The following is a 26,090-nucleotide window of genomic DNA, read 5'->3' as shown; positions in this document are numbered from 1 at the left end:
TTTTAAAGGGGGTGCAGGAACAAGGAGACCTGGAGATGTACATACACAAATCTTTGAAGGTGACAGGACAAGTTGAGAAGGCTTTTTTTTTAAAAAAAGCCAATGGGATCCTTGGCTTTATAAATAGACATCGAGTACAAAAGCAAGGAAGTTATGCAAAACCTTTATAAAACGCTGGTTAGGCCACAGCTGGAGTGTTGTCATTTCTGGGCACCACAATTTTTAGAAAGGATGTCAAGCCCTTGGAGAGGGTGTGGGTGAGTTTTACTGGAATGATAACAGGGATGCAGGACTTCAGTTATGTGGAGAGACTAGAGAAGCTAGGGTTGTTCTCCTTTTAGAGCAGAGGAGGTTAAAGGGAGATTTAATAGAGATGTTCAAAATTATAATGGGTTTTGATGGAATAAATAATGAGAAACTGTTTCCAGTTGCAGAAGGGCTTGTAACCAGAGGAAACAGATTTAAGATAATTGGCAAAAGAACCAGAGGTGAGATGAGAGGATTTTTTTTTTACGCAGCGAGTTGTTAAGATCTGGAATTCACTGCTTTAAAGGGTGGTGGAAGCAGATTCAATAATAACTTTCAAAAGGGAATTGGATAAATACTTGAAGCAGAAAAAAATTCAGCGCAATTGGGAAAGGGCAGGGGAGTGGGTCTAACTGGATAGCTCTTTTCTAAGAGCCGGCACAGGCACGATGGGCCAAATGGCCTCCTGTGATGATTCATTCTATGATTCTGCGGTTCTAATTGTTCTAAATGGTTGATGTGGCAGTGGTAATTGGTCCAACTGAACATGATCTGCAGTACTGACTCCTTTTAATTTACTTGAGAGTTTGTAACATTTATGTAGCTACAGTGTAGTTCAGAAGAAACTTGATGTCCAGTTGGAACTTTATTTTTTGGAAGATGCTACAGTTGAACATACATTTGTGAAGCTTTTACAGTACTATTTAGAATCATATAGAACAGAAGGAGGCCATTCAGCCCATCATGCCTGTGCTGGTTCTTTGAGCTATCCGATTCGTCCCACTCTCCTGCCCTTGACGTTTTTCCTTTCCAAGTCCCTTTTGAAAGTTACTATTGAATCTGCTTCCACCACACTTTCAGTGCACTCCAGATCATAACAAGTTGCTGCGTAAAAAGATTTTTTTCTCATCTCCTCTTCCACCCCCCACACCACCCCGGGTTCTTTTGCTAATTATCCTAAATCTGTGTCCTTTGGTTATCAACCCTGGTGCTGGTGGAAACAGTTTCTCCTTATTTACTCTCAAAACCCTTCATAGTTTTGAACACCTCTATTAAATCCCTCGTTAACCTTCTCTGCTCTAAGGAGAACAATCCCATCTTCTTTACTTTCTCCACATAACTGAAGTCCCTCATTCCTGGCAAATCTCCTCCACACCCTCCAAGGCCTTGACATCCTTCCTAAAGTGTGTCTTGAAAATTTGTTGAAAGTACTGCATTACTGAACAACATCAATGTAACACTATCTAAAGATAGTAGCTGAATATGATTTTTTTTTTCCTCAACAGAAGAAATAAAAGCTGAAATAGAAAAACAAAGGTAGGATATACTGTTTCTATTGCTTCTTCAAGTTGAAATACAACTAGTTTACCGTGCCGCATAAGTGAGGGTGTCAGTTATCAGCTTTTATTTGGCAATAAATGGCACTCTTCATTTTAAAAAGTGCATCAAATGTTACCCTTTTTGTATGATTTCAATAGGGAGACACAGTATACTTGGAAATGTTATTTTACATTAGTACAATTCAAATTACAATGAAGCTCAATGGTACAGTGATATCTTCACATTGTAACAGATGCAAGTTAATAAGGAGAACATGAAGACTCCTCCGTGTAATTATGTGAATTGTAGTGAGAAAATGAGTGTTTGCTTCAGTGACCAATGCATATTAATTTATGTTTAATATTTTCTTTTTACTGTTTTGTGAAGTTGCTGTAAAATGGAACTATTCATTGTCCATTTCGTCAAATTATGTTTCGACTAATTTTTGAAATCACACTCTGCTTTCTGTAGAGCTGGAGACAAAAATGTTTCTGCAATTCCAAAGGCAAACTTCATTGAGGCTGATAAGTACTTTCTTCCATTTGAGTTGGCTTGTCAATCAAAATCCCCTCGCATCGTCAGCACATCTTTAGACTGCTTGCAGGTGTGTATAATTGCATGACTAAAAGTAACATGTAGAGCTGTCAGTATCCTATTCTGAAACCTGACTTTTGTTCCTCCCCTTCCTTTCCCCCTGACTACTTCTTGTTTCCCCAAAAAAGACATACCATGTTTACTGCTGAAGAGTGCAGGTGTGTAATCCATCCTCATTTCTCTGGCAGTGATTTCTTAAACCAACCACGTTCATAGGAGTAGCACAGTCATATTTGTCTTCCTGTTTGCAAGACCTGGAGTTGCATATGGGAAACTGCAACCAGTTGAAACTGCTGCACCATCAGCTATCCTTCTCATCAGTTTCATGCATTTAAATGCATCCATCAAAAAACTTCTTGAAATTGAATTCATCAGTGGGTTAATATCAATAAGAGGCTTTGTTTGAAAAGAAGTGCAACTTTTCAACCCTGATTCAAGATGTTTGTTCTTGTTCCATCTAAGTCATTTGTGATCCGTAGAAAAATGTTAGAATGGGACAGAAATTCACAGGAAACTTCCTAATACCTATATTTGATTCATAATTTTCAGCTGCATAGGCATTACCCTGCCCCTTTTGCATTCAACTATTGTGAAAAAATAAAGTTTGTCTTCGTGTACATACAAGGGGTCATCATTTTTATTAAAGACTTGTAGGAGTTTGTAAAATAAGAACATAAGAAATAGGAGCAGGAGTTGGCCATGGAGCCCCTTAAGCCTGCTCTGCCATTCAATAAGATCATGGCTGATTAAGAAAATGTCTGAAATATAACTCTGGTTCTCCTTAATAAACATGAAGTTTTTGTGTGCTTATGCCAGTTCAATAACATTTTTCTAAAATATAAAACTAATTCACATTGTTTCATAGCACTTGAGTAGAAGGTAATAATGACTAATTCTACTGTCACTATTTTGGAGCTGTGAGATAAAAATGTAAAATATACTTTAAGTGGTGTGCTTTCACATAAAATATAATGAGATTTAAAATTCAATTACCAGCATGATCTGTGCCTCCCATGTTGATTGCATGTGTGACCACGAACCTACCTTGTTAACGGAAAATTAAACACAGCTGATATATTCAGTGTTGTCTTCTAATATTGATTTTTGTTCCCCAGTGTAACACAAACAAAATGACACTCAGATTTTTTGATTCTTGCAGTAAGACAGCCATATTTCGAGGTTATCAATGATTTGGTCTGCAAGCAGAATTGTGAAATCTTTTTGGATAGTTTTGGAAACGGTTTAACTATCTCTAACCTCCTGCAGCCCTACAACCCACCCTTCCCAAACTCTCCACTCCTCTCACTCTGGTGTCTTGTGCATCCCTCCTCCCTTTTCCCCACAGCCTTCAGCTGCCTAGACCCATAGTCTGGGATTCCTTCCCTAAAACCCTTCAATTCTCTACCTCCCTTTCCTCCTTCAAGACCTTTCTTAAAACCCACTTCTGAGACCAAGCTTTTGCTCACCTCCTAATACCTCCTTCTTTGGCTTGGTGCCCATTTCTTCACTTGATTTACTTCTCTGAATTGCCTTTGGATGTTTTTCTGCGTTAAAGGTGCTACATAACCGCAAGTTACTGCTGTTTTTCTCCGTCTTCCTTTTCTCCCCATGTCTCTGTCTTTCATGCCTCCCTTTCGTACCCTCTCTCCCTACAAGCATTTTCTTTCTATCGCGCGGAGGAGAAAAAAACATGTCTAGGAGGGAGCAGCCCTGCAATATGTTAGGCAGACTTGCGAGGAGGTGGAGCTGAAGCACTCTCAGGCCTGCAAGACAGGGAGCAGAGCCTGATTATGGCTGAGGATGACAGCTAGCACTGAAGTCAGAGACCAGGTGACAGTGACATATATGGGTCTTCACCTGCATGTGGCTTTGGTTTCCTAACTGGTCATATTTGGAATCAGCATCTGTAAGATCAATTACTTGCATTTATATTTGGGATTGGCAAGTGGGACCCTGCCTGTGCCTGACTGACATGGTTTTGTGAGAGGAAAATCATGTCTCTCGAATTTGATTGAGTTTTTTGAAGGGGTAACCAAGAAGATAGATGAGGGCTGTGCAGTAGACGTGGTCTACATGGACTTTAGCAAAGCCTTTGACAAGGTACCGCATGGTAGGTTGTTACATAAGGTTAAATCTCACGGGATCCAAGGTGAGGTAGCCAATTGGATACAAAATTGGCTTGACGACAGAAGACAGAGGGTGGTTGTAGAGGGTTGTTTTTCAAACTGGAGGCCTGTGACCAGCGGTGTGCCTCAGGGATCGGTGCTGGGTCCGCTGTTATTTGTTTATATTAATGATTTGGATGAGAATTTAGGAGGCATGGTTAGTAAGTTTGCAGATGACACCAAGATTGGTGGCATTGTGGACAGTGAAGAAGGTTATCTAGGATTGCAACGGGATCTTGATAAATTGGGCCAGTGGGCTGATGAATGGCAGATGGAGTTTAATTTAGATAAATGTGAGGTGATGCATTTTGGTAGATCGAATCGGGCCAGGACCTACTCCGTTAATGGTAGGGCGTTTGGGAGAGTTATAGAACAAAGAGATCTGGGAGTACAGGTTCATAGCTCCTTGAAAGTGGAGTCACAGGTGGATAGGGTGGTGAAGAAGGCATTCCGCATGCTTGGTTTCATTGGTCAGAACATTGAATACAGGAGTTGGGATGTCTTGTTGAAGTTGTACAAGACATTAGTAAGGCCACACTTGGAATACTGTGTACAGTTCTGGTCACCCTATTATAGAAAGGATATTATTAAACTAGAAAGAGTGCAGAAAAGATTTACTAGGATGCTACCGGGACTTGATGGTTTGACTTATAGGGAAGAGGTTAGATAGACTGGGACTTTTTTTCCCTGGAGAGTAGGAGGTTGAGGGGTGATCTTATAGAAGTCTATAAAATAATGAGGGGCATAGATAAGGTCGATAGTCAAAATCTTTTCCCAAAGGTAGGGGAGTCTATAACGAGGGGGCATAGATTTAAGGTGAGAGGGGAGAGATACAAAAGGGTCCAGAGGGGCAATTTTTTCATTCAAAGGGTGGTGAGTGTCTGGAACGAGCTGCCAGAGGCAGTAGTAGAGGCGGGTACAATTTTGTCTTTTAAAAAGCATTTGGACAGTTACATGGGTAAGATGGGTATAGAGGGATATGGGCCAAGTGCAGGCAATTGGGACTAGCTTAGTGGTATAAACTGGGCGACATGGATGTGTTGGGCCGAAGGGCCTGTTTCCATGTTGTAAACTTCTATGATTCTAAGACATGGGTGGATCTGGTGGAGACTCTGTGTAAGAGTGCCCAAGCTGAAGACTCATAATGTTGGATAGTTTTATTTGTAATTTTTCTTCCCTATGCCGTGCACTATCTTCCCTCATCTTTTCAGTTTATCCCCAATCCTTTACCCAGTACTTGGTAAATGGGTCATCTTAACATCTTGGGGTGACTGCTTTTCTTTTCAGAATTTCATTCTTTCTTCCCTGTTTTGGGGTCAAGTTCCCAGACTCTAAACAATGTATCCTTTAGTGACACAGTTGAAATTAGGATGTGGAATATTACAGGTACAAACTTGTGATTTATCATCCTGACGTAGGTTCACTAATGTAGAACTGCTGGTGATACAGAATGCTGGTACAACTGTTAAATTTCTTACCGAAGTAGTCAATTGCTCAGAAGTACCGTTGGAACCCACTTCTGTGAGCACCACTGCCTACGTAACCACTTGTATACCAAACAAATATACAATTCTACTGTTACAGGTCCAAGAGGACTTGGCACTAATTTTAAATTTCTTAGTTTATATCTCACCTTGACAATTCAGAAAGATCTGTATCAGCATTTCAGCTGAAAATGATGGGAGTACTGTGAAGTTGTACTGGCAGGTTTTGTATATCATTTTGCTGCCCTTGTGTGTTCCCACTGTGTTGGGATATGGTGCAGCACTGTTTTTCCCAATGTTTACTGAAATGTACACTGCTGTGACGTCTTTTGTAGAAGCTGATAGCATATGGACATATCACGGGTAATGCCCCTGACAGCTCAACTGGAAAGAGACTGATTGATAGGATTATTGAAACCATTTGTGGGTGTTTTCAAGGAACTCAAACGGACGAGGGAGTTCAACTGCAGATAATTAAGGTATGTTTGATATTTCCACTGATTATCTGATTTGTACCCCAGATGAAGTTACAGACCATTTGGTGTTTAGCTGTGAAAAATCTAACACTAAGCTTGTGATTCTCAGACTTTTTCAAGCCAAACTCTGCTGAACAGTTATCATTGCATCTTGGCGCCCACATGATGTAGGTAGATATTAGTATCTTTTCGGTTTGTTTGGTACATCAAAAACAGTTCAAATGGTTTGAAACTAGAGCCCATGTACCCTTTTTGATGCTCTTTTTAATCCTGTATTACAAGCGTAATTTTGGCTCAGTTGGTTGCATTCTTATCTCTGAGTCAGAAGATTGTGGGTTCAAGACCCACTTCAGGACCTGAGCACATAATCGAAGATGGTGCTGCTACATCATCTATTCCAATAGTGAAATACCGAGGGAGTGCAGCAATGTTGGAAGTGTCATCTTTTGGATGAGATGTTAAACCAACGACACTTATCTGCTTGTTCAGGTGGATGTGGAAGATCTCAAGGCAGTATTGGTAGAAAAGCGGGGAGTTCTCCTGTTGTCCTGGCCAGCGTTCTATCCTCAACACCACCACTAATTGGTCAATCATCCCATTGCTGTTTGTGTGACCAAGCATTGTAATGGCCTATCAACTGGGCATTCCCCTGTTGATGATGATTATTATCAGGTGTTTGATAACCCATCCCCCCCCAACCTCCTGGCAGTGTTTTTCCAGCTTCTACCCAATCATGTCCAGTCCACCAAAGAGGAGCATTATCTAATGGTTAATGGACTCCAGATGTCACGGATACCTGCAATGCTCCTGCATCATTCTTTCTTTTTGGACACTAAAGGAATCAAGGGATAGGGCGGGAAAGTGAAGTTGAGATCGAAGATCAGCCATGATCTTATCGAATGGTGGAGCAGGCTTGAGGGGCTGTATGGCCTCCTCTTGCTCATATTTCTTATATTCTTATGTAGATGTGGACCCCTGTGGTCATGCTCCCAATCGTGTTGGGCCCGACGTGACCTTGCCTTACGGGGCCAGGGTGCAACTTCCTCCTTCCCATTGCTCCCTGAACCCGACAGGTCTGACTCTGACCACTGGCTGTATCTCCCGTCTCACAGGCTTTCTTCCCACCTTGCAGTCATGAGTGGAAACAGTTTTTCCAGATCCAGCCCATCGAAGCCATGCATAATTTCAAAAAATTCAATTGTCCCTTCTCTTAGTTTCATCCTTGTGTGTATTGCTGCCCAGGAGACAAATTCAAGAGGCTATGAATCTCACCCGGCAGTGCTAAAACAGCGCCAACCTTGGCCTGTGTACAGGCGCAGAACCATGGCATCCTTGCAGCTGCAGGGCCCTGTCCTCATGATGAGTCCACTTTTTTTTGGAAGGATCTTCTGTCTTCACTATGTATGCCCTCCTGCGTGTTATGTGTCAACAAGCCCTGCGGAGAGAAAACAGAAAAGGTTAGATGGATTGCTTTGTGTGGGGTACCGGTGTATATCTGGCTTCTTTTCAGGCATTGGAATGCTTTTTTCAGCAGAGAATGAAGCTGTCAAATTCAACTCTCCACCCTGTAAAGGCTGTCTCTCATGGCACGGATTTTTATGACTCGCTTGCCTTTGGATTCTGCCCGCAGCAAACAGATCTCATCTTGAAAGCAGCCCATCTTCCCTCACCCTAATAACACTGATTTAGAAGAACAACTCCTTTCCAGGTCAAGCTATTCTATTAAAAAAAATTAGAGATTGACCATGTTTGACATTACTTATCATTGGATTGAGTGTTCTGATTTGAAGCCTTGAGAATGCTTACCTTGCCTGCCTTGGTCAGGCGTTTTTTTTTCTGCACAGGTCTCCCGATTGTGGGATGACTAACGTGGTGCTCAGCACTTCAACCGCCTCCTCCATGCTGACTTTTCGGGGAACCCTTGCCCTTGCAGTCCTCAGCAGCTGCTCTTACCGATGCTCCACTCATCCAAGGGCAGATCCTTGTCCCCAAAATTTTGCTTCAAATCTACCTTCGACATTTCTGTGGAAGAGGAGATGTGCTGACACTGAAGTTTGCTTTTTACAGCCTTTAAAAAAATTTTTTTACTATTAACTTTTTCCAGTTGATTTAAGGTGATTTCAGAAGTTGGAGATTACTTATCTCCCAGTGGCACGACTCAATCTGAGTTATGCCAGTATTCTCAGCTTTTATACTGCTAAATGGCTGGTCTGCATGGTAAGCAATTGGCATGAGGTTCCAGATTCATCATTGACCTCCCTATGCCGTAGATGAATCGATATTGCAGCATAAATATAGTGCGATACGAATGGCGAGCACAAAAGTCCGATTAATGGTGTACGCCGCCAAACATGCCGTTCCCTCAAATTCAGGTCCATTATGTTCTCTCATAGTAATCGTACAGAAATTGCAATTCCGCATTCATTTTGAATCTCTTTTGTGTGGGGGGGGGGGGGGGATATTTACAAATATTGGTACGCTGCCAGGTGTTGGCCAATCAGATGCTCCGTCTTTCCTTTATTTAGCAGAAGCTCCAGATCTAACAAAACATGCAACGTGAGCATATGCTACTATGACGACCTCACATTTCAGGAGATGCGTGTCCTGGGAGCATGACCAACCAACGTCTTTCTCTCTGGAGGATTCACATAGCTCCCTGTCTAGGTGCAGACCTTCTCCCTGTATACCCCATCTTATCACTACTATGTTACTGCTTTGGCTGCAACTCACCTTTGTTTCCCAGACTTCACTTGAACTTCATTACGTTTGTTTGTTACATTTGTCTGAGCAGATGGCACTCTTTTGCTGAATTAACTGGTGTCCTTGCAATTGGCTCTAGGAAATATCAACTACCTTATCTTTTCTTTCTGATTACAATTCTTCCTTGGGAGTCTTTTCCAGGTCTGTTTTTAATTCTGTATTCCAGTGCACTCATTTCACATTTCAGTGATAGCTTCACCTTTTGACCTACGTTCCAATGCATTAATTCAATATTAATTGATTGCCCCACTGTGTAGAATTTATAAAGACAGACTTACTTGCCTTTAGTTTCAGTACCCTTACCGCAAGGACATTAGCACATTGTCTTCTGTTCCCACAGATTTCATTTCCTTATCCATTTCTCAAGCAGCGCCCACCTGCTCAAACATTACATCATTGCAGAACAGTACCTAGACACTGATTTGCTATTTCAAAATATGGTAGCTTAGAACTTATATTGCCACTTATCTCGAACGACAAGTTAAAACTTTACACAGCTATAATATGCTCAGTGATCTTATTTTAAAAAAAAGCATAGCAGATTCCATCACTAATTGAATTAGCTGCAGGTTCTCTGCTGCCCGATTAACCCTTTCCATTCTGGTCTATTACAGTTCCCAAAGTTAGTATCCATCACAGGGACTGCCTCCCATATCCTGACCATGTCAGCTACCCTATTTTTAAAAAAAAAACGGTTTGAATTTTGACAACCACCGTGTCAGCCAATGAGTTGGAGGCAGGGCAGGACTTGGAGCAAACTGAGTCTGTTTTGCAGCAAAGTGTATTTACTCAGCATTCCCAATAATCTCCATTCTGACCGGGACGTGTGGTGTCACTATATGCAGCCTGAAAAGAAAAAAGTGCTATTGCTGCAGAAAGTATATTTTAGCATACAACAGCAGAACTGATGTGCTTGCAAGTCAACAGTTACAGAGAGATTCAGAACTGGGTCTGTGGATTCCAGTTTGAAAACCTATGGTTATATTCCTTTTTTTTTTGTGCCTTAATTATTGTGTACGTTTTCTGATATGGTTGATCTGGGTGAGGTAGTCGAGCATTTGTCGTTCTTACCCCTCGTTTCTTATGCACTGTGGTGGACAGTTGATTCCTTTTTCTGTGTCATCATGAGGTTCTTGAACCATGTTTTCACTGTTTTGTTGAGCTTGCGCATGTTGCCAGTCTCCACCCACCTGACTTCAGATTAGTAATCATCACCGTGCAAAACTTTAGTCTCCGATGCAATAAATTTACAATTTCTGCAAGATTAAACAGCCTTTGTTGGAAGCATGTCATCTTATAAAGAAAGACTTGCATGTATATCGCACCTAAACATTTCTCCTCAATGTTTCAAAGCACCACACAAGGATTGAACGACTTGGAAGTGTTGTTGCTATTGTGACAGCTGTATTGTGCCAAGCAGATACCAGAATTATGTTTGTGATTGAGGAAGACATGATGGGCAGGACACTGAGAGAATTCTATTTCTTTTCAAATAGTGCCATGAATCCTGTAGTAGTCACCTGAACCACCAGAACAGGCAGACAGGACCTCAGTTTAAAACCTTATTTGAAATAATGTTACAACAGCACTCCCTCTACTGCTCTGAAATGTCAGCTGACATTATTTACTCAAGTCCTGGAGTGGGGCTTGAACACACAACTCTGACTCAGGAGAGAGTGTGACCAACTGAGCCAAGTTGATACTTGGCCTTAATCAAGCCTTTTCCCAGTATGCTGTGCCACAAAGTGGATAGGATGCAGGACTGTTCTCAGTGTACGCATTTCTGATTTAACCCTTGATGCTCTGGCCCAGAAGATATCATGGTGCTCGGCTCAAGAATGTAAAGGCCGTTAACTAAGTGCAGGTTGTCGAACCATTCTTGATCCAGGAATGGTTATGATGAGAGAGGAGTAAAAAGGAAAGCACCTTCTTTTCCCTCAGAAAATGGATTTTTAATTGTGCAATGCATTGTGAAGTAAAAAATAGTCTGAAAATGATACGGGAATACTATAGAAAATGAAACTGTAAGTTTAGATTAAATTGTGTGCTTCTTTATCTGTTGCTCGTTATTTTAGGCACTGCTCACTGCTGTGACTTCGTCTCACATTGAAATCCATGAAGGAACGATCTTGCAGACTGTCCGGACCTGCTACAATATCTACCTAGCTAGTAAAAATCTCATCAATCAGACTACAGCAAAAGCTACTCTCACACAGATGCTCAATGTCATATTTACAAAGATGGAAAACCAAGTGGTATGTATTTAAAATAAAAATTCAGGGTGGGATATTAACTTTTTTTTTTAAGCCTGGTGTCTTTGTTACTGAAAGCAGCATTTAACTGAGCAGAAAGCCCTTGATTTGACTCATGGTCTGTACTGAATTAGCTGATTTCAGGTGGATTGGCCTCCGTGTTCTCTGTTAGGGAGGAGAAAAAATCAGTTAGTTTCTTTCTCAATCACTATGCAATGTCTCCTACTGGAAAGAGTGTATGTTTAGGAATTTGTTGAGAGGATCAGGCTCAGCTATGATTTCCCCCTCCCCGCCTTCGCCCGATGGTTGAATATCTGACACTGAGAAGAATGGGCATTGAACTTGCCTCTGTTTTCACAGAATTGCTATCTGCAACACCATGCTTTGGCTTAGTAAGACAGAAGAACAAACTTTGACTATTCAAATTGTCTCCTATGCTGACTTGTCATAGAGCAGTTATGGCAACAGTTATAAACACACCAGCGGCTTAGGCCATCCCACTGCTCTAGCTGGAGAAGTGGTGTGAGTGGAAGGAGGAAAAAAACAAATCATGCAGTTTGCCATTTGAGACAACAAGCTGCATCTTTCAAACATTCAGGGAATTGCCTTCCCAAGAGACTCGAAAGCTGCTTCCTTGTTGTGATGAACCATTTTTTCAAGTTTTTTTTAATCCGTCAAGCTTTGTGCAACATGTTTTTGTGAGCAATCAAGAAACCTTGATCCTAAGGAGCACTGTTCCAGCAATTGTCTGTAATAATTCTCCAGCTATTGTGCAACAATTTTTTTCCACATGAACAATCTGCAGTCAAACAACCTCTTCCATTGGAAGCCTTTTGAGTTTTTTCAATCATTCAGAATTTTGTGGTGTACTTGAGCTGCAACCTCATTGCTGTGAAACAGTTTTCACTTGACAGTAATTATTTAACTTGTGCTTTGAACATCTAACCCCGACCAGAAGTGGCATGAGACTCTATGTAGGTAGTAGTTTCAGACTGCTTAGGTTTGATGCTGCGTCAGATATAATTACAAAGTGGTGTCAAACCTGGTTTCAAGTGTCCAGAAAGGTCAGTTGGACCTCCTGAACACTTTATTTAAACTTGGAGTTGAAAAAGTGTTGTGTGCACATAAACCACCCACGCTCTCAAAACTTTAAATGTTAATGGCGACGAAAGGGACTCTGCAAGCTTGTCCCTTGGGCACATGGATTCCAGTTGGAGCCATGTGGTATAAACATGGTGCTGCCTGGCTGGAACTAATACTGCTGTCTCAAATACAATTTGTAATATCCATTCTAAGCACGTAGAATAAAGAAGCAGCAGTATTCTCAGATTAGGAACAAGTTAAGATTTTTTTAAAGTCATGGCTATAACTCTTTACTCATTAAGAGTTATTTTTTAACTTTCATATCATCTTTGCCTAAAATTTAGGTTATAACAACTTGAAGGAACTGTAGCAGTGTTGGAAATTTGTGTTAAACTTTGGGGTTCTAATAATGGATAGCTGCTCAAAGTACAATTCTGGTTCATCAGAACAGCAATACGCTGTGATAATTTTGTCATATTGTGTATAGTAACAGATTTTCAGACCTTGTTAAAATTTTGTTTGATCACCCCTGTGGAAGTGCCTTGGGACGTTTTACTACGTTAAAGGTGCTGTATAAATGCAAGTTGTTATCTGCTCTTGTATATAGAACTGACTTTTAACCATGCTTTTAGAACATACTTTTATAACATTTCATTTAAATAGTATTTAATCTAATTACACCGTAATCCATGAAAACAATGCCTTATGTCAACATCCCATAGCATTTAAGTGAATCACCTTATATAATGCTCTTTGATATGATCTGAACTTGCTATCTTAATAAAATAATTTCCCTCCCCACCCCCCAAGAAGATGAATTATTGTTCCAAAGACTAATGTAAAGCTACCATTGTTAAGACAATTTTTCCACCTTGGAAACTGGCTAACTCGACTGTTTTACAGGTACAAGAGGCTAGAGACTTGGAGAAAGGCAGGCAGCAGCAGCATCAGTCTCCTGGACCTCACAGTTTAGTTGGATCGCCACAACTTGATCGGATAGAAGAACAGTCTACCAGACTGGTTTCAGCAGAGAGGGAAGTAGATCAGATAAATACCAAGCAGGAGAAAACCGAAGTTGGAAACACAGAAATGGAGAATGGGACAATAGTAAACCATACAGAAGAAGGCAATGCAGAATCTTATCAGTCTTTACATATTGCAGGTATTGATATTTATTTGAAAATCTTAATTAAAACTATTATTTAGGACCCTGTCAAAAAATGTAAGATCTACAAACCAGTAAAGTTGCAGTACAGTTAAATCTAGTTACAGGAGAGGGTAACTGATAAGAGCCTATTATAACTGAACACGGCTTGAACTAGTGATGCATCATAATTTAGTATGAGATGCTTATTACTCTCTCGAAAATGGAACAATCATGTGAATAGCCAATAAAGTTTTACTTTAGAAGGAAGAGTTGCCATTTAAGTGTAGTATTGCCACTTAAAGTCTGCGGCAGGAACTGAGACTGAAATCAAGAGTTGGGAAGGAGAGCTGCCGTTTAAAAATATCATCATGCTGGAAGAGTGCAGTAGACCAACAGTTGATCGTGTGCTTCGATCCCCCAATGTAGTATTATTTAAATGGAAAGATACTCTTTCAGTTCCTGCTGCTGATAAAGTTTCAGTTGTGATTTTTAAACTTAGAGAGATTACTTAATTCCCCATCAGTCATTGGACCAGTCATACTTACAGCATCAATTGCTGTTGGCTAAATGTACTGGTCTGTGGACTAGTGTTAATTCCTAAGCCCTAAGGAATTTTAAAGATGAAGGTTAATGTTGAGGGCTGATAGACATTTTACTACCTACAAAATCAATTCCATTACTGATGTATGCAGATTGTTTATGTTCGAATTAGCATTGTTCTGATGTAGTGTAATTTTGTTTGGGACAACCTGGTGGTACAGAACTTGAAAGCAACAATGCATTGTTCCGTGGGCTGGTGGGCCACAGGTTCATCTTGGTTATCCTGTTGGGTTGATTAGAAATCTTGGCCATGGGCTTATGGAAGGGCCTTTCAGTGCAGGAAAGGAAGAAAAGTCACCATAGACTTCTGTCGTACAGCTCCAGAGCAGCATTGACAGAGACCGGAATAAAGTCACCCAGTGTGCTATATGGAACTGAAGAAAGATGCCCTGATACACACTCACTTGTTCAGTTCTGTGAATGTTTATAAATGATGCTTAATGGACTTCACCATGTTTCTAATTTGTGTGCCACTGCCAAATTCCAATATTAATGTGCCTTTGGATGTTAAAATGAAAGAGAATTTAGCATATTTCAATGTTTTATCTGTTTGATTTCTATCTTGATCAATGTTTTCAGGTATTATTTCAGGTTCTAATCACTCTGTTTTAACTTAAGGGAATGTGGATGAAAGTCATGAGGAAAATGGGAATGCTGAAAATTTTGTGGGACAAATATTGGAGGAAGTGGTGGCCACTGTGACTGGAGGTAGTTCATGAGATCTTGATGAAATAATTTTGTTTTGGTTTCAGGTAAATTGTTATTGAATCCATGCAGCACAGTACCATGGCATCACACAAGACAGGTCTGATTGCCCACTGCACCAAATTCGTGATGTTTTTTATTTCTGATTTTTAGCTGCACTGTCATGTGGAGGCTGCGTGTATCTTACAGGCAGCTAAAATTGGTGAGTGAGCTGTTGCCAGATCACCTTCACCAGCTTTAGAGCAACCAGTTCAAGATTTGCATGAGCAAAGCTCTGGGAACAGATTGTCATCCATTATCTAAAGCTGGTTTGTGGTCTCGTAGAACCAGAAGTGGACTAGCATGAGGAGGGGCAATGAGAGGGCAATATATCCTCAGAAACCAATTATTTTTGAGTGATAAATGTACATTTCATGTTTCGATTAATTGGGCTTGCAGTTGGAATGTCAGATATGATCCTAAAATCAGATACTCTAAAGGCATATGCTTTGAAGCTAGAAAGAGATTAACTTGTATGCACCATGCAAGCTTACTTTTAAATAGAGTACATTGCAACAGTTCAACAAATTTTTACCAACAGATAAAAGTCGTTCAAAGTAATTGCAAACGAAACAATTGTACTAACCTTTGGGGGAGTACTGAAAACCCTATATTTTCATTCACAGTGCAATATATTTTATGTTTGAATGGGACAGTTTTATAAGGTACTGAAGTGCATTGATACAATTTTTCTTTGGATTGTACAATTTTCCCATAGCTATTGAATAAACTGTATGCAGAAATGCGCTTTGATTGTTCATGGAAACTTTTCTTTCTTAAGAGGTAGAAGAAAAAAATTGTGAAAATGGAACGATGGAGGCAGCTTTAGAAAACCAAGCTGCTGAACGCACTGAAAATGTGCAAACCAATGGCATCCCTGAAGGATCACTACTGCTGCCTGATAATACTTTGTTAATTGATGGGCAGTCTGTACCGTATAGTGATGTCCAGGTAAAGAACCTAATTATATTTTTTGCTGGAATTCATGCTTTAACTTTTCAAGAACTCTGGTCCAGATGCTCTAAATTTTTAAACCCTCACTTTGTTGCTACCCCGCTAGAGCTGTGATTCCACCTGGTGTAATCTCCTTTCTCCTCTTCTCATCTATTTTTCTGAATGGGTGTATACTCTCTGGAGTTTAGAAGAATGAAGGGTGATCTCATTGAAACATATAAAATTAAGAAGGAGTTTGACAGGGTAGATGCTGAGAGGTTGTTTCCCCTGGCTGGAGAGTTTAGAACTAGGGGGCATAGTCACACGGTGAGGGGTTGGCCATTTAAGACTGAGATAAGGAATTTCTTCACTGAGGGGTGTGAATCTTTGGGATTCTCTACCCCAGAGGACTGTGGACACTGAGTCATTGAATATTTGCAAGGCTGAGTTCGGTAGATTTTTGGACTCGGGGGATCGGGCAGGAAAGTGGAGTTGAGGTCGAAGTTCAACGTCATCTTATTAAATGGTGGAGCAGGTTCGAGGGGCCGTATGGCCTACTCCTCCCATTTCTTATGATCTTATGGCGATTTTAAATTAATTGTTAGGAAAGATTTGGTGGGCTGTGGGGAAAGAGCAGGGGAATGGGACTAATTGAATAGCTCTTTCGTAAGAGCTGGTACAGGCACAGTGGGTTGAATGGCCTTCTCCGATGCTGTAAGATTCTTGAATTGTCAGAAACAATCTGTGCAAGCACACATTGAGTGTATTTGTGAATGCATATGCTTCATTTTTCATTGATTGGCTTGAATCAAGGACACAATTGGTATCTGGGACAAATGGGGGAAATACAGGGACAGGTGGTTTCCTTTTTATAGTTTGGTAAATTGGAACACGCTCACTCTGCACAGAGCTCTATTCTGATCCGGTCTGTTGGATCCTGCGTTTTCTGCTGCTGTGCAATGCTCAAATCTTTTGACAATTTGAGAGAGGCCACTTCACAATGCAGCAGTTTCTAATTGCTAATTAGGCACTAGTCAGTGATAAAAGCTATCTTTTGTATCTTTGGTATTCAAATGTGGAATTCCAAATAAGGTCTGGAGGCTAAAGTGAGTTTCGACAAGATTTTATTAAGTTAAGCTATAGCAGTTTACGCACATGCAAGCATTACATCTAGTTATTTACAAATGAAATACCCATTGTGAATTTTCCAGGAGCCAAGGACTGCTTTGATCTCCTCACGATAGGGTCTGCTGTTCCTTTTGAGGCTTCACATACTTCAAATTCTACCAGCATTAGGTATTCGACATTTCTGCAAAAGTTACCATATCATTCCCTGTCAAAGTTTTATGTTTGTGGCGATGTAGTCTCCTGAAATAGTCTGTGTTGTAGTTGATAGCTCATCTTCAAACTCTTTTTTTTAAGTTGACTCTCAGTTCCCTCTGTCCTACCTTTCACGGCATTCCTTCTTCATACTAGTGACTTCCCCCACTTCACATTTCAACCATGTCCACTTTTTTTTTTCCCTTGATTCCACTCCATCTTTGTTAAGTTGCTTCAATTCACATACCACCTGCTTCTAATCTCATCGTTGTGGAGCGGCTGAATTACTACATCTTGGTTGCTTTTATGCCCTTCAGTACGTTAATGAAAATCTTGCTTTTTTAAAATATGTCCGGCACAGTTTCCTAAAGTCAAACCAACAGTTACCAACTTTTACCTTTGGCTCAAAACTTAGAGCTCTTTCATTTAGAAACATTCTTGACTTTAGTATCTCCTCCTGATCTCTGCCTTGTCTTGAATAAGGATGCTGTCCATTGTATAGTGTGGCATTACCACCATGCTAAATGAGCAGACCAGTGACACATCAAGGCACTCAAAATTGGCTACCCATGAGTGGCTGTAGGTCATCAGCAGCAGTATTGTATGCCACCCCAATCTGTAACCTAATAACCTCGCACATATCTCACTCCTCCATCTCCATCAATCTGGGAGATGATTCAATGCAGAGGAGAAGCACCAGGCATATCTTAGCATGAGGCACCAACCTAGAGAAGCTACAACACCGGGCTAACTGCATGCTAAACACCTAAAGCAGCCGGATATATTCAGAGATAAGCAGTCCGACCACCAATAGATCAGAACAAAGCTCTTAACTGTGCCACGTCCAGTCGAAAATGGTGGATAATCAGGCAGTTAACTGGAGGAGGAGGCTCCATGAACATACCCATTCTCAATCATTGCAGAGCTGAGCAAAATACAAGGCTGAAGTTTTGCAAGGATTTTCAGCCAGAAGTGCCTAGTGAATAATCATATTTGGCCTAGTTCTGAAGTCCCCACAATCATAAATGCCAGTGCTCAACCAATTTGATTCACCTGATGTGACAGTAAGAAGCTGCTGAGAATGCTGGACACATCAAAGACCATGAGCCCTGATAAAATTCCAGCTGTGGTGCTGAAAATCTGTGAACCATAACTAACTGTCCCCCCAAGCCTAACAATTCCACTGCAGCTATGACACTCATCTACCTGATGATTTGGAAGATTACCCAAATATGTCCTATCCACAAAAATTAGGACAAATCTAACCTGTAAATTACTGCCCTACCGTCAGTCAAGTGATGGACGAAGTAATCAGTTGTGCCATCAAGCTCACACCTGCTCCAGTAATCTGCTCACTGATGCTCAGTTTGGGTTTCGCCAGAACACTTAACTATTGACCTCATCGCAGCCTTGATGCAAGAACTGAATGCCAGAGTAGAGGTTGGATTAGATGCCAAAGGCAGCATTTGACCGAGCATGGTACAAGGGACCACTGGCAAAACTGAAGCCAATATGAAAACCCTTTAGTGGCTGGAACCATATTTGATACACTGGAAAATGGTCGTGGTTGTCTGAGGCCAATCATCACAGCCCCAAGACATCGCTGCAAGGGTTCTTGGCAGCATACATTGTCCAACCATCTTCATCTGCTTCATCAGTGACCTTCCCTCTGCCATAAGGTCAGGAGTGAGGCTGTTTGCTAACTGTTCTACTGTGTTCAACTGCATTCACAGCTATTGTGATAATGGGGCAGACCATGTTACCCTATAACTGTGGCTGTAGTATGTACGATGTGATGCAATCCAGCAACTCGCTAAATTTACTTGGAAAGCATCTCCCAGAACCGAAATTTGAACCACCAAGAAAGATGAGCAGCAATGTCATGGGAACACCATCAACTGCAAATTTCCCCTCTGAGTCGCGCGTGCTCCTGGGTAAATATTCTCCAATTCCCTCCCGAACGCCATCACCACAAGGATTGAGGAGACAGTCTACCAACAACTACGGGTGGGCAAAAAATGTTAGTTTGCCAGCATCGTCCATCGTTACTGACAACAACAATTTATAACTAACATTTATATAAAGCCTTTTATGTAATAAAACATCTTCACAATTGGTAGTCAGACCTGAACAGGAGGATGAAGTCACAGTCCAAGAGGTAGTTTTTAAGGAGGCTTTTCAATATGGGGCCAAAACGAAACAATGTGGGAGGATTTAGGGAGAGAGTTAGTGATGGCTGAAGGTTCTGTCCCCAATGGTAGAGTTTTGGGAATTGTAAAAGTTGAGTCGAGAGGTGCCGAAAGCATGAATGAGGTTACCAGTAATCATGGGTTTTATGGATACTTCAGAGGTGGAAGGAAGCAGTCATGCCAATGGACTACAGTTAGGGTTTGAAACTTGGCTTAAGGTCAGGTAATACATCGGAGTTGTGCACCATTGGGTTGAGTGGCCTCCAGGCAAGGAATGGGATCGAGGTGCTGAAATTTTGATGGGAACCAAACTGGATGCATTTGTCTTGCCTAATGTTCTGTAACACGTTCAGGCTCACTCACTATATATTTAATTTCAGGACAGCACTGTGACAGTCACAGAATCAAGTGGTGGTGCTGGCTATTGTTTACATATGTCTGAAAACTGACTTTGAGCTTACAAATTACATTTCCAAGGGGTAACGTACAGATGAGGAATTGGAAGGGGCAGGAATGAAATCTTGGGGCATATGAAAGATGACTGTGTGGACACAAGACAAAGTCATTGCAGCTGTTGTGCTGGCCACACTGGAACAGGTGGAAATGGAACCACCGAAAGGGAGTTTCACAGAAGCCGCCCATGGAGGGCAGACTGTGGAGCGAGATGTTGTGGTCAAAAATATTGAAAGCTGCAGAGGGTGAGGAAGCATAATGCAACTAATTATCATCCAACATATTGCCGCTTACTCTACTGTCACGTTTTCCTTTGAAATAGTGCTGTGGATTTTAACATTCTAGTTTTCCCACCCTTCTCTCTTGAAGGCATTTACTATTTGCTACGTTGCAGTTTCACGAGCACTAATCACCCTCCGATACTTGCCCAAGTAGTCGTTATTCATTTTTATGCTTTAAGGGCGAGTGTTGACAAGGTATTTGACAATGATGGTAACCACAGGCAAGGCCTATCCTGAGGTCCACACACACACGCACACTTCCAGAAGGGGTGACTGACCGTTAGGAGCACTTGTCTTGACAGATTTTCCATGCCATAGCTCTGGGGCGCTGAGGCCTTTGTAGTATCTGTATCTGAGCCCTGGCTGAGATCAGCTAATTCAGCAAATGTCAGATATCAAACTTGAGACTTTCCTGTTATCTATGGCTCAGCTACTCGTTGATTTAAAGTTTGAGAATTTGTTTTAAACTGTCTTGTCTATTTTCCTTAAATATTATGATTTTTTTATTCGTTCATGGGATGTGGGCGAGGCCAACATTTATTGCCCATCCCTAATTGCTCTTGAGAAGGTGTACTACGAATGTGTTGCTTTTAAAAATGTAGGACTTCACGAACCAGAAATTTGTAGAAAATTATGATTGTTCAAAGGTATCTACTTCACATTTTCAGAATGAGAAGATCATTAATTTAGCAGTTGTCACTGAATGAAGTTGCATGATTTTGGCTAAAATCTTACCAATTGTTAGTTCAATATATTTTTAGACATTTTTGTGCAAAATTATGGCTGTGGTTTATCCACTTCAGATACTGTGATTCCATCACTCATAATGACAATGTTATCAATTTTGATGCCCCATTTTACTTCTTTTAGGTTTATTTATAAAAGCAAGTTAAAAGACAGAAAAGCATATCTCCTAACAATTTCACAGCACTGCACCATTACCTAAACATCTGTCAAACCACAGCTCGAACTATAAAGAGATTTTCCTTTCTTCCCCCTCAACCTGAATGATTTGTAGTAAAATACAGTTCTGACTTGGTGTCACTTTTTGTTTTGGTACTAGGAGCCTGAAGCTGTAGCACCACCTCCTGTCGGTGCTAAATTCTCCCACATTTTGCAGAAAGATGCATTTTTGGTATTCAGATCTCTTTGTAAGCTTTCCATGAAGCCGTTAAGTGATGGACTTCCAGATCCAAGGTAAGTAAATTCCAAGATGTGAAAAAAAATCTTATTCATAAACCAGACATTGTGCAATCTCTGGTTCATAGTTCAAAAAAGCAGATCAGTCACAACAATGGCCCAGAAATTGCTGGAAAAATAATGGCGAATTAACAGCGTCTGCCATTATTACTTCTCTTTGCCACAAATTGCTGGATATTTTGAGAAGCTACGCCATGAGTTGCGATTTTCCGCAAATTGCTACTCCGCCGTTAGCCTGAACAAAAGCGCAAAAAGTGCAACCTCGCTGTGAGCCTGTCCATTGAAATTAATTGCATGTCATGAAATTGCTGAATTTGCACCATAAAAATGAATTAATCTCGCCACTGCCAATTGGGGCTGGTAATTCATGTCGTAAGGACCCTGTTAATGTGATTTATGGTCCTGACATGAAACTGAACCTTGGAGGCTAAGAAAAGGAACAAATGAAGCTGTGGAATTTCACTCCAGCAGGTAGTGAATTGTTCCTTGAGGATTTTTAAACATTTTTTGTATCTGTCTTGACAGTATTTTTGTGCCAGTCTTGCCATCCACACTCTGGTGGTGTCAGAAGGCAATAATTTTCAGAATGCAAAGCTGTTTTGTCACTCAGAAATGCAAGTTAGATAGATTTCTTTCAGAAAATAATTTTGGGATATAGTATGAGTAAGAATGTTTGCACATCTACCCTGCCATTCGCTCATTATTAAATTCTCAAGAACCAATACAACAGTTCCAAACACAACTGGGTCTTCTGCTTATTTTTCATTTTTTTTTTACTTTTCCTTTTCTGTCTGTTTCTTTCTCTCACTCTTAATCCACTCTCCCTCTTTATTTCTCTTACTGTATCTAATTGAACTCTAATTCACCCTATTTCCTTCTCTCATTTTGCTCTTTTTCTTTCTCTATCCATAAATTTCATTGATTAAGGACATAGACCATTAGGCATGACGTTCATGAGGTCCCAAATGTCATGTTGACATCGCTACGCCGATAGAATTCACGTTTCCAGCAATTTGTGGCCCAAATATAGTGCGTTCTGAATGGTATGGAAAAAAAAGGCCAATTCACATTGCTCGCCACAAGGTGCACCATTCCAGCAATTTTTGGGCCAATTTCTGTTAGCGGTGGTCTGCTGAGCCCTCTATATTTCAAGGAGAGTTTCTAAAACTGAGTCATTGTAAAGTTGCACCATTTGGTACTGGTAAAATTCTGTAATTCATTGAGACCAACTAACTAGTTTTTGAAAAAAAATTATAATTTCATTCTCACAATTTGGAACTTAATTTATTGAAGATCACGGACAACTGTGCAACTACCAAACTTAACTCCTTTTTACTGCACAAATGTTAGCAAGGCTTCATCGAGCATGTGCTATTCAGTTGGCCTGGTGGAAAAAATAATTTAAACGTATGGAGGTGTGTTGACAAGTACCTTGGATATTCAAAAAAAACCTGTAAATTATTCTGTGAGTGTGTTTTTAAGAATTATCCAAAAGTAATACAAAATAGCACATCAGAGGAAATGTAGAATCCAGCCCTGGTTTTATTCCCAGTCTTCCAGCACTGGCTACTGATCATATAAATATTTCTGACAATTCTGTATCAGGTGGTTCCTAAGTCTATAAAATAAGATTATAATAAATTCTAAATGGTAAAACGTTGAGTAACAGTTTAATCTGGCACATGTCATGACATAGAGTGTAATCATGTATGTTATGTGGTCATAATATGCATAGTTATTATAAAGCACAATTATTTACCCCATATAATTCTTGTTTTCAAGGTCCCACGAGCTGCGGTCAAAGATAATTTCACTGCAACTTCTTTTGTCAGTCCTTCAAAATGCTGGCCCTGTCTTCAAAACAAATGAAATGTTTATCAATGCAATTAAGCAGTATCTTTGTGTGGCATTATCCAAAAACGGTGTCTCGTGTGTGCCAGATGTGTTTGAACTCTCACTGGCTATTTTCCTTACTCTTCTCTCACACTTCAAGATCCATTTAAAAATGCAAATTGAGGTATGACTTTAATATCTATTGTGTAGTTTATGAAGGATGAACTCCTGCAGGCGCGTTTGTGTAATGTTACAACAATGACTGCAGTGTCTGTGTATTCTTAATTTACAATAACGTGATTGTTTTTGTAATCTATCACTAATTCCTGAAAAGCCGCTGTCCAGCTTTTGATATAAACACTTTTAGTGCAATATAAAAGTGTCATGCCCTGATTTTCAAAAGCTATGAGTGGTATTAGTATAGTGGTTCAAGCCTGTCATTTCTCAAGCAGCTGGTTCTTACTGAAGGCCAGGGGCTGACTGGAAGTTAGGAATGCTCCAATGGTGAGGAATTATGTTCCCTGGGCCACTTGAATGTATCTGCTGAAAGCTGGTTATAGATTAGCTTTAGCATAGTAGGTTACTTGCCACGTTTTCCCATTCCTCAGTTGGAGAAATGGTGGAGGGAGACATAGTAAAAAAAAAAAAGGTATAAAATTTTAAAGCTAATAAAAGGTCAGTTGTTTGCAAATCAGTTGCAGTTTTTGTATGGAAACTAATAGGAATCTACATGTTAACATTACTTAGCCATTTTGGAAGCTGCAGTAGCTGTGAGGTAACAGGTGCACCCAGCAGACGATAATAGGTCAAATGAATGAGTTGTCCAGGATCCAAAGGCATATAAAAATCAGATACCCAGTCCATTAGAACACTGTCCTGCCATATCTGGGCCCTGGATTTGAATTGTCCCTGTTGACAGAATGCAAGTCTCTATTCTTGGGCTGTAAGGATCTTTTACAGTTGCCATTCTGCTTCCTATTGGATGTATATTTACTGTGTACAACTGTCTATAATTGGACACCTAAATGGAGGCCCAAAGCAAGTGTGGCATATTAATATAGCTGGGAATAAGACACATTGTTGGATCCGAATACTGGGAGATTTATTCCTGTGCCTGAAACTACATGACTGTTTATGCTGAGTAGTCGAAGTGTTTTGTTTCACAGCACTGACCTCCTTCACCCTGACCACCTTGGTGAGCACAAAAGTTCACAACATCGAAAATTGGCATAGAAGCAAAACTGGTTTGCTGCGTGAAGTCAGACCACAGAGAAGGATGCCAAACTTCCAATCAAGCCAGCAAATAAGTGGGAAATACTCCCTCATCTCCCTTCCCCAGTATAGATTTCCAACACTACCAAGAATAGAATGGATGGTTTGGTGAAAATATTACTTAAAAAAAAACCCAAATAATCAGTGATCTCATCGGTCAAAATATGAGCCAAGTTTTTTTTATTCGTTCATGGGATGTGGGTGCGCTAGCAAGGCAAACATTTATTGCCCATCCCTAATTGCCCCTGAGAAAGTGGTGGTGAGCCACCACCTTGAACCGCTGCAGTTTGTGTGGTGAAGGTTCTCCCACAGTGCTGTTAGGTAGGGAGTTCCGGTATTTTGACCCAGCGACGATGAAGGAACGACTATGTATTTCCAAGTCGGGATGGTGTGTGACTTGAAGGGGAATGTGCAGATGGTGTTGCTCCCATGTGCCTGCTGCCCTAGTCCTTCTAGGTGGTAGAGGTCGCGGATTTGGGAGGTGCTGTCGAAGAAGCCTTGGCAAGTTGCTGCAGTGCATCCTTTAGATGGTACACACTGCAGCCACGGTGTGCCAGTGGTGAAGGGAGTGAATGTTCAGGGTGGTGGATGGGGTGCCAATCAAACTGGCTACTTTGTCCTGGATGGTGTCGAGCTTCTTGAGTATTGTTGGAGCTGCACTCATCCAGGCAAGTGATATCACACTCCTGAACTTGTGCCTTGTAGATGATGGAAAGGCTTTGGGGAGTCAGGAGGTGAGTCACTTGCTGCAGAATGCCCAGCTTCTGACCTCCTCTCGTAGCCACAGTATTTATGTAACTGGTCCAGTTAAGTTTCTGGTCAATAGTGACCCCGAGGATGTTGATGGTGGGAGATTCGGTGATGGTAATGCCATTGAATGTCAAGGGGAGGTGGTTAGACACTCTCTCTTGGTTTTTGTTTATTTGTTCATGGGATGTGGGTGTCGCTGGCAAGGCCGGCATTTATTGCCCAACCCTAATTGCCCTAGAGAAGGTGGTGGTGAGCCGCCTTCTTGAACCGCTGCAGTCCGTGTGGTGACGGTTCTCCCACAGTGCTGTTAGGAAGGGAGTTCCAGGATTTTGACCCAGCGACGATGAAGGAACAGCAATATATTTCCAAGTCAGGATGGTGTGTGACTTGGAGGGGAATGTGCAGGTGGTGTTGTTGCCATGTGCCTGCTGCTCTTGTCCTTCTAGGTGGTAGAGGTCGTGGGTTTGGGAGGAGCTGTTGAAGAAGCCTTGGCGAGTTGCTACATTGCATCCTGTGGATGGTACACACTGCAGCCACTGTGCGCCAGTGGAGATGGTCGTTGCCTGGCACGTATGTTACTTGCCACTCATCAGCCCAAGCCTGGATGTTGTCCAGGTCTTGCAGCATGTGGGCATGGACTGCTTCATTATCTGATTTATTGAAATGCCTTCATACCCTAAATTCAAGTGCTGGCATTAGTGACCCAACATTTGGCTTTGGACATCATTTGGAGCTTTAGAAATATTTTTTTTTATTCAAGCTGTGCTCCTTCTTAGATGGTACATAAATACATACTTGTTTACTTCTCAAGAATTGGAAAATCTGGCTGAACATGCACTCTATTTTGATTTTGTACAAGTCCAGGCCTACTATAAAACTTGTGCCAAGTAGAACTTCAGAGTACATCAGGAGATAGCAGATTGGCACTCCCCAACAATATACCTGGTTGTAATCTAAAATGTATTCGTGCTGAGGCGGAGAAGTACAG

The 26,090-nt window shown here is 41.0% G+C and overlaps 1 protein-coding gene across 1 annotated transcript in view; it reads left to right on the top strand.

The window, feature by feature from the left end:
• The window catches only part of LOC137335255 (brefeldin A-inhibited guanine nucleotide-exchange protein 2-like), a 103,007-nt gene that overhangs the window by 20,173 nt on the left and 56,744 nt on the right, over positions 1-26,090 (top strand). The window contains exons 2-10 of the mRNA XM_068000533.1: positions 1,533-1,563; positions 2,038-2,170; positions 6,145-6,288; positions 11,121-11,300; positions 13,284-13,542; positions 14,746-14,835; positions 15,653-15,822; positions 21,111-21,244; positions 23,030-23,264. Coding sequence (XP_067856634.1) covers positions 1,533-1,563; positions 2,038-2,170; positions 6,145-6,288; positions 11,121-11,300; positions 13,284-13,542; positions 14,746-14,835; positions 15,653-15,822; positions 21,111-21,244; positions 23,030-23,264 — 1,376 coding nt within the window. The remainder of the gene's footprint in view (positions 1-1,532; positions 1,564-2,037; positions 2,171-6,144; positions 6,289-11,120; positions 11,301-13,283; positions 13,543-14,745; positions 14,836-15,652; positions 15,823-21,110; positions 21,245-23,029; positions 23,265-26,090) is intronic.

Source organism: Heptranchias perlo, chromosome 19, assembly GCF_035084215.1.
Source record: "Heptranchias perlo isolate sHepPer1 chromosome 19, sHepPer1.hap1, whole genome shotgun sequence".
Taxonomy (NCBI): Eukaryota; Metazoa; Chordata; class Chondrichthyes; order Hexanchiformes; family Hexanchidae; genus Heptranchias; species Heptranchias perlo.
The sequence above is the reverse complement of the archived record's forward strand: the minus strand, read 5'-3'. Positions and strand labels throughout refer to the sequence as shown.